General features: G+C 46.8%; 1 protein-coding gene across 2 annotated transcripts; it reads right to left on the bottom strand.

Annotated features, from left to right (window-relative positions):
- Positions 1 to 2,781: 2,781 nt before the first annotated feature.
- maf1b (MAF1 homolog, negative regulator of RNA polymerase III b) lies at positions 2,782 to 9,187 on the bottom strand. 2 transcript variants are annotated; one of them, XM_030349583.1, is made up of 8 exons: positions 8,699 to 9,187; positions 8,227 to 8,328; positions 6,115 to 6,246; positions 4,975 to 5,137; positions 4,615 to 4,736; positions 4,129 to 4,248; positions 3,929 to 4,021; positions 2,782 to 3,714 (listed from the first exon to the last, which is right to left on the bottom strand). In XM_030349583.1, the coding sequence occupies exons 2-8, from the start codon at positions 8,307 to 8,309 to the stop codon at positions 3,690 to 3,692; spliced, it is 738 nt and encodes a 245-aa protein (XP_030205443.1). In that variant the 5' UTR covers positions 8,310 to 8,328; positions 8,699 to 9,187; the 3' UTR covers positions 2,782 to 3,689. The 2 variants fall into 2 exon arrangements, with proteins under 2 accessions (XP_030205443.1, XP_030205442.1); XM_030349582.1 differs by having other exon boundaries at positions 3,929 to 4,027; positions 8,699 to 9,186.
- Between the last annotated feature and the right edge of the window lie 206 nt (positions 9,188 to 9,393).

The raw sequence follows: 9,393 nt of genomic DNA on the forward strand, positions 1-9,393 counted from the left end.
GTCAGAAGACTCTCGATGGTGGAGCAGTAGAAGGTCACCAGCAGATTCTCTCCCACGTTGTTCCTCCTGAGCACCCAAGGGGTAACACTGTCGTTTTTTTCAAATAAAACATAAGGGGTAACATTGTTGTTTTTTATTGGTCGTCATGAAAAAAAACATTAGGGGTAACACTGTTGTTTTTTATTGGTCGTGATGAAAAAAAACATAAGGGGTAACGCTGTTTTTTATTGGTCGTCATGAAAAAAAAAAGGGGGCACACTGTTGTCTTTGTCAAATAAAATATAAGGGGTAACACAGTCGTAATTTATTGGTCGTCATGAAATAAAACATATTTGAAAATAAATAAATAATTGTCCTTGTCAAATAAAATATAAGTGGTATATATATATACATATATAATCATGGAAAAAAAACATAAGGGGTAACACTGTCGTTTTTATCAAACGAAACGTAAAGGGTAACACTGCATAGAATAGAAACACACACGCACACACACACCCACACACACACACACACACACACACACACACACCAATCAGATGGATCCGACCGGGATTTCCGTTGCGATGGGTTTCCTCCATCAGCGATTTATACAATAAACAAATTATGTAAAACAAAACCCATCTTTCATCTTAAAATAATAGTATGCAAATATGTTGAATAGGCCTCCATCTTTGTTATACTTTTAAAATGTTCCTATATAGCCTATTTTATAGCTTACACCAGTCATACTCAAGTAGCGGCCCGCGGGCCTTGTGTGGCCCGCGGGGTGTCTATTAATGGCCCTCGAGCTGTTTTGAAAAGTTTTTTTAATTAATAAAAAATAATAATAATAAAAAAAAAAAAAAATCGTGCTGGTTGCTCTTATTTTGAAACCGCGCGCCGCGATCTCAATACGAGGCTGGGGGTGGCAACGATAAACAGATAGCACTCCAGCCCACAGACCGCTCCAGCCCTCCCAAACTCGAGGCAGACAGTCCATCTCAGCAGCAGTCAAGGCCGATTTAGGGTCGTTTTAGACGCAGAGACGTAAGCACGTAATTTACACAAGGGACTTGTTTTAGACAAGTTTTGATTTACGGTTCCTTTAAGGTTCCTTAAGGATTGCGCGTGTTGCAAGGGGATTCTGCGCCAGAACAGTAGGGGGAGCAACGAACTAATCTGTGGGCGTGGAAGTGGAAATCGCTGGCTTGTTTATATTTATAATTATCATAATTCGTTCTTGTGTTTTCTTCTTCTCCTTCTTTAAAATTCTTCATTCGCTTCTGTCACGGCCTTTTAAAAATGGCGCTATTATGCTGTAAAACCGGAAATGTGAGACTCCTGAAAGGATGTGGTTAGCTGGCCAATCACAGTCTTTGCGAGCTGCGTAGGGCCGTAGTGTTTTAGTCGCATAGTCAGGAATTTTGGCCGACGCACTTAAGCACGTAAGGGGGGATATTTTACCGCGCAAGGGGGGGTTATGTATCTTACGTGCTTACGCGTTACGTCTAAAACAGAGCATATATCGGCCTCAGTCACACGTATACCGACCGGCCCCTTGAGTCACTGAAAAAAAAATTTGTGGCCCCTCATCAATTCTACTTGAGTACCCCTGGCTTACACACTGATATTTTAAAACAGGAATGCGAAATGTGAAATGCGAAATGCATCCTGGGATATTTAACGGTCCCAATCCACACCCTGGACATATTGGCGCATATTGGGCTAGCGGCTAGCCCTCCGTTCACTTCAACAGAGAAACACTCTGAGCATACGCATTTCAATGTTTGAAGTCCAATACACATTGCATAGGGCTGGTGGGGCTAGAGCCCCTCTTGCACCTCCAGACGAACTCAGCCGGAAGAAGCAAGCCAGGGTCGACTAAAAATTAAATAAAAGCGCCGAACTTGTTATTTTATAGTACTTTCTGGGGAGATTCTTTTTTGTAAATATATATACAAAAATCGATATATTCTATTTTTTGTATATATATATTTTTTTAGTTAGATTTTCTCAAACAGCAGTTTCAAGTACGGGTAGCATAGAACCAACGTTAGCCAAGTGGGGGCTCCATGATTGCTAAATCTAACGAGAGAGGTAAAATTGCCATTAAGGAAGGAAAGCATAGTATGCTTTGCGACTGTGCTTCGCAGTATGCCTTGCGAAACCCAGTATGCCTTTCGAAACACCTCGTGATTGGTCGATGAAAAGCTACCAGGAACGCCTAATGGGCGTTCTTGTGTCATGACGGAAACGCCCAAGCCTGCAGCTGGACCCTTCTCGTTTGTTATGACCGATCACAATAAAGTATATTGATAACATTCCTAGACCGCTGCTATTGATCTAAGTATACTGGTAATATTCCAATCCTAGACTGCTTGTATTGATCTACTAGTATACTGGTAGTATTCCCAAACCGCTGGTATTGATCCAAGTATACTGGTAGTATTCCTGGACTGCTTGTATTTATCTACTTAAATATACTGGTAGTATTCCAAGAATGCTGGTGTTCATCTACAACCATCATTGGTTTTTGGTATCCTTTACTTTGTGTTCATATTACTTTAAATAGCTTCTATGATGAGCATCTAGGGTTGAGTCAGAGTGGAAAGACCTTGCTGGTGGGGAGTGCCTCCTCTCCATGCTGTAGTTGACCTGTTCGTCGTGAACCTTAATGTAATGAGCACTCATCAACTCCTTCTATATATACACACACACACACACACACACGTTTAGTGATAAAGAACAGAAGTCATGAAATAAACCTTATGGTTGCTGCCCCCAAAGCAGACACTGGGCTGGTTTTTTTTAAACTTTATTCACATGTCAGATATATCGTCTACGCTCTAAACACGGCAGAGAAATATATTAATAACCCTCAATGTAGGAAAGAAAAGCTAAAACGAGCGGAGCTGGGAAGCCTCCGAATTAAAAAAGAATGTACATTCACCGTTACCAGCGGGGAGGCCAGCAGGACATGAACAACACGTACAAAGACAAATCAAAAGGTGCTCCTCAGTGAGGTCAGAAGCTGTACAAAGACTAAAACACACATAGGTTCAACCGACAGGGGGTTCAGAATGCAGCATATAGTCGGAGACCGGGTGCTCGTCACGGAGACCACTGGCAGGCGTAGAAAGCGTCGCAAAAAAAACAAGCGAGAGGACCACTAGCGATCAGATCGTCTTTGAGGAGCTCCTCCCAGCTGCCCGACACGTGTGTGTCTCTGGGGTAATGCTGGTGGCCGGTCTGGTGGAAAAACAAAGTCCTCATGAGGAAGGAGAGACGCTCCCTCCCAACCAACACCTCTTCATAACGTCTGAGGGGTTCTCCACATGTCCTCTCCGTCTGAGGCCTTCTTCAACATCTGCCCTCTCTTCATAACGTCTGAGAGGACTCTCAACATCTGCCCTCTCTTCATAACGTCTGAGAGGACTCAACATCTGCCCTCTCTTCATAACATCTGTCCACTTCATAACGTCTGAGAGGACTCTCCACATCTGTCCTGTTCATAACGTCTGAGGTTTTCTCCTTATCGTGTCCTCATGGGTAGAGGGTATTGGGCAGGGGGTATGGGGTGGAGGGTATGGGGGTAGAGGTGATGGGGACTGGAGGAGGCTGTGTAGAACAAGATGATGAAAAAGAAAAGGGATAGATTTAAAAAATAAAAGCGGGGGGGGGGGGAGGTGGCGCTCCTTTGGTGGGGGTTAGACACACAGAGCTCTGGGGAACCTGGAGGAAGAAGAAGAGGAGAACAATCAGAACCTCAAAGTACTACAGACTTTTATATCAGGGACAACAGACGGAGCATGAAGACATGTGACGGAGTCACGTGATGGGAGCATGAAGACGTGTGACGGAGTCACGTGATGGGAGTATGAAGACATGTGACGGGGTCATGTGACGGGGTCATGTGACGGGGTCATGTGACGGCCGCTGTCCGTACCGGTCCTCGGCGAATCCGTCCATCTCCTCCTCGTCCTCCAGCTCCATGTCCAGCTCGTTGTCTTGGCTGTCCCGCCCGTACCCGCTGAGCACACTGTTGCTACGGAAACACAACAGTCAGCACACAGGGTCTCTCTCTCCGGGTCCCCCGCCCCCGCCCCTGCCCCCATCCCGCCCCGCTGAGGTCATGAGGTCACGTACCTGACGGAGCGGCAGGTGAGGAAGACGATTCTCTTCAGCTTCTTGTTGTAGAAGAAGTAGTTGAAGGACCAGAGACTTCCCTCCTCGCCAAACGGGTCAGAGTCCAGGTCGGGGTTATAGCTGTCAGGACACACGGACGCAGACCCAGACAATCAGCACTGTTTGGTGCTTTTGTATTCTGTGCTCGACTCCTCGCTTGTACGTCTGTGTTGTGCTTTTCCACGGCTGGTCCGGTGTTTGTTGGGATAGTCTTTTAGGTTCTGTTCAACTGAAGTGCTAGTCTACTCCAGTTCTAGTCGACCATACTTGACCCTAGTACATACCTGGAGATGGTCTCCTACCTGTATATATCACAGCCCTACAGGTGCGTCTCCTACCTGTATATATCACAGCCCTACAGGTGTGTCTCCTACCTGTATATATCACAGCCCTGGAGGCGGTCTCCTACCTGCATATATATCACAGCCCTACAGGTGCGTCTCGTACCTGTATATATCACAGCCCTGCAGGTTGATCTCCTGGTCGATGGTGTTCCAGACCTCGGGTCCCAGGGAGTTGAACTCCTCACCCACGGCAGAGAACATGCTGCTGTTCACGGCATTCGCCACCTGGGGGAGGAAAACACACGTTCAGACCCATGCAGGAAACATGACCAAAGCACTTAAGGAGTCTTTAAAAAAAGCTTTAGTAGCGCTGGGCCAGGTAGCTGCGTGTTAATGTTTCTGTCGATTCTACATAGCAGGCTATATGTGCAGGCTTTATGTATGTGCATGCGTGTGCGTGTCTGTGCAGGCTCTATGTAGGTGTGTGTAGTCTATGTAGGTGTGTGTGTGTGCGTGTTCTGACCCAGTTGAGGCTGGGCTCGCGGCTGAACTCGTGTGAGCGGGCGGTGCTGAAGTCGTAGTCGGGCTTGAAGGACTCGTTGAGGGTGGTGATGAGGTAGAACAGAGTCTTCCTGCAACACTTGTCACTAAGGTGGTCCTCGCCCTCCTCACTGCTCTTCCCCAGCCTGGAGGGAGAGAGACGGAGAGAGAGTGAGACAGGGAGAGAGACAGACAGAGAGAGAGATAGGGAGAGAGACAGACAGAGAGAGAGACAGACAGAGAGAGAGATAGGGAGAGACAGGGAGAGAGACAGACAGAGAGATAGGGAGAGAGACAGGGAGAGAGACAGACAGAGAGAGAGATAGGGAGAGACAGACAGAGAGATAGGGAGAGAGACAGGGAGAGAGAGAGACAGGGAGACAGACAGAGGGACAGAGAGAGAGACAGAGACAGACAGATAGAGACAGGGAGAGAGGCAGGGAGAGAGACAGAGAGACAGAGAGAGGGAGACAGACAGAGAGAAAGAGGGAGACAGACAGAGAGAGACAGGGAGAGAGACAGGGAGACAGACAGGGAGAGAGATACAGAGATAGGGAGAGAGAGACTTTGACTGAGAACATACAATTGGAACCATAAAGATAAAATAAACCCAGTGTGGAAGGTACCAGACCTAAGTTCTAGGACTAATTCAAAAGGTCTTAACAGAGATGTGGGCGTTCGGTTATGAGGGTGCAGCCCTCAGTGCTGAGGGGGGTGTCATGTTGCTAGGGTGCAGTTCTCCCTTCGCTGGCGTGCTATGGGGGTTTCTAGGGTGCAGTATTCGTGGTTGGACGAGTTATGTCTTGAGGATGTGAGGGTACGTGGTGGGGTGCATCAGTGTTTCCCCCAGAACTGTATGGTTAACAAAAAGAGGGCCCCGCCTTGACTACCAAAGTATGAAAATATATATATATATATATATATGCATTAAAAAAAAATATATATATAATTTTTTTATTATACTTCTTTTTTTAATTATTATGCATTAACAAAGTAGAGAACTCTCGTAGGGGAAGAAAAAATACTTACATCAGGTATATAAAGATAATGCATCAGTAATACTGTTCCCAACAATGGTCGTGCCATGAAGCTTCTTGAATGGCAATGAAGCGGCAGTACTCACTGAGAGGGGCTGGTGGCGCAGGTGGACTGTGGGGGGGACAAGGCCTCCAAGACGTGGGGCTCCCCCTCCTGACAGAACTGTTTGAACATGTGCTTGTCGTCTCCCGCCATCTTACAGGAGTAGCTCTCGATCCTGGAGAGAGAGAGAGAGACACAGATAGAGGGAGAGAGAGAGGGGGAGAGGGAGAAAGGGAGAGAGGGGGACATGAAGGTAAACATGATGTTATACAGGTTTAGGGATTCTGGCATTAGTATCAACAACAAAACACAATACGCAACGTTTGCAGATTTGATATCCGTCGTCATGACATGAACCATCGGGTCATTCTTTGTGCATCCAAAATAATCCCACACTGACGACTACAGGTGCCATTAAGTTGGATACAGCGCTTCCCTGCTTTGTCCTCCAGCCATTGTTTAGCTAATGTAGCGTAGCCCCCTTCGAACCCAGATGGCACTCTGGGGACAGCATACGTCGCACAGCATTCTAAGCTGCTACTGCATCGCTGTGGCTTTGTTTTGGTTCCCTCGGCAGCTTGCAGGTTGCACTGGCAATTTGTTGTTTCTGTGCAATCAATTTTATAACTAGTCAGCGCTATGTGCTGTTTTTTTCCATCTTGCACTTGGATTGAACTTTCTCTTTTAAATGTATGACTTAATGACCTTTCAATAAGTATAAATGATATCATTATTGCATCAATTAAAACACTCTGAACTGCCTTGCTCTGTGCAATAGCCTTGCTACCTTGTCAAATAATAGTCCAACAAGTTTGAGCGTCATCACTGTACTGTCGGCGACCCGTTGGCCAGTCGCACAGCATTCTAAGTCGCACAGCATTCTAAGCCGCACAGCATTCTAAGCCGCACAGCATTCTAAGCGGGTGCATCACTGTTGTAGCTTTATTTTGGTTCTGTCTGCAGCTCGCAGATTGCGTAATTTACTTGTTTGTCTAGGTATCCTCAGTGTGCAACCATTGCTCATGGAAAAATGATTGTACCAATGTTCCTATTTTGAGAGTGCGACCAGAAGCACTCCGTGCAGCTAAGCCTTTAAGGTTACCAAACTGACATTTTAATAGCACTGTTCAGAGTGCAATCCTCTAATCGCTGTACCCCTACCAGAACCACCCAGAGACCAGACACCCAGTGTGGAGGTTGCAGTTAAAATATCCCGCCCCCCTCCCCTTGGATCTGTCAGCAGCCTCTGCTGTATTATTTACACGCGTTTGTGTTTCTGTTGGTGTGTGATTGTATGTCCTGGACTCCTTATAGCCGGCGTGGTGTTAAAGTACACTGGGTCACCACACCGGGGCACATGCTGTGTCTAGCGGTTGGCCGTCGGCATGCCAACACACCCCGTCCCGTTATGTAACCATGGCAACCTAACGTGACATACCTAGGGTGATATAACTTCACTATGCCTCCCCCGTTGAGGAGGGGGGGGGCTGGTGTTTACAGCGGCTCCTAAATTCAATACCCTGCCCTGCATTGTGTAACCTACCACTGACTGGTTATCAGTAGGAGAGACGTGGCCTGGTTTCCCCTGGTTCAGGGTTTCACTTTCAAGCCTCCGACTCACCAGAAATACCTTAATTTTCTCATTACACTCCTCTTTACCCTGTAGTACTGATGTTGTAATAATGGTGTACTTCCTTGCATTTATTTAGCGCTTATCTAACCAATGACCACTCTGCGCACATTCACACACCGACGGCGGTGTCGACCATGCAAGGCAACAGCCATTTATTTATTTATTCAACTTTTATTTTTCCAGAGAAAACATTAAGGACCGTTTCTTATTTACAATATTGATCTGGTCAATCCAAGGAATCAGGCCACGTTTTCTAAATATAGTAATATGTGCAAATCAAGGACAGAGTAAGGCTTCCTACAGTATCATATACTTGACTACTGCATAGTAAAGTGTTTCAATAATGGACGTCACATTGGCCAAGTATTATTCAGGCTATTTTAACTTGAGTAAACAAATGTTTGGAGAACTTTATTGGAGTACTTGTCCCTTCGTTGGTGTTTGACATGTCTGTTTGGGACACGTCGGTGCATGTTCATGTGTGTGTGCGTTTGCCGTTAGGTGAGGTGAGGTGAGGTTTACCTCCCGAGGATGCGAGAGTCTCCCGTCTCCACGCACAGCTGGGAGCTCAGTGCCTCGAAGCTCGAGTTCTCCAGAAGTTTCATCTTCTCGTCTTGGTCTTTTCTGTCAACAAAGAAACACGCAATAAGTTACCTAGAACCACTTCGGGACTGACTGGATATCGACAACAACTTGAAAAATGACCCGGAAAAACAACCCTACACATCTTTACTAACATTAGATATCATATGATAAGATACCGGTGGTCGTGGCGTACCGCTCACACTGATCCGATACAAACACTGTATCGGATCAGTGCGAGCAGCGCCACGACCACCGGGCCGCAGCGCCCCTAGAGGCTGCGGGTCGCCACGACCACCCCTCCTCACCCCTCCCCGGGTGATCCGCTGCCCTTCCCCCACTCTGACCCAATCCTGTCCCTTCGTCTTCCTGGTTCAGTGTATTTACTTTCAGAAAACACGTTAAAACTCACCGATTTATGAACCCAGCAGGGACAAAACAGTGAGTGCACCTGGCCGTCGTCGAGTAATCCGTCTGGGGGTTCAAGAAGAGCGATTTCCGCTCTGTTTACAGGCTAGTCGTTAGCTTCTAATGCTAGGTTAATTTAATTCGCAGCTGAACTTAAACATGTCTTTAAAACACTCGGTCGAGAGTGATTTATCCTGGTACTGTTTAACGGTATACAACAGCTACTAGTCCCGATTAAACGCGTCGTTGAGTTACAGTCCCGGGCGGTGAGGAGTCCGTGGGGTCGGCTCTGCAGCGGCATCCCTTCCTTTAAGTACCGGAGCTCTGGCGGACCGAGGTGCTTGACCACGACCCGATCTAAAACGAAAACGACTGAACTACCTGACCTGCAATACAAGAACGTCGATGGTGGTTTGGTCAAAAGCTTGTGAAGAAACCGCTCAGTCCGACCAAAACAACAGCTCGACAACGTCTGTGTACAAGGAAGCCCCGCCTATTGGTATATAAACCCCCCTAGTCACGTGTCACGCCCACACGCCTGTGAGTGGCTATCGGGCTTGTTCGTTTATACGATGCTGATGTGATTGGCTGGAGGGGTTGTTCGTTTAAGCGATGACTGACGTGATTGGTTAGATTAGGTGTCGTCCAACCCACATGTAATATCGAAACTGTTTACCCCAGCTGGTCTGTAATCAGTCT

Source organism: Gadus morhua, chromosome 23, assembly GCF_902167405.1.
Source record: "Gadus morhua chromosome 23, gadMor3.0, whole genome shotgun sequence".
NCBI lineage: Eukaryota > Metazoa > Chordata > Actinopteri > Gadiformes > Gadidae > Gadus > Gadus morhua.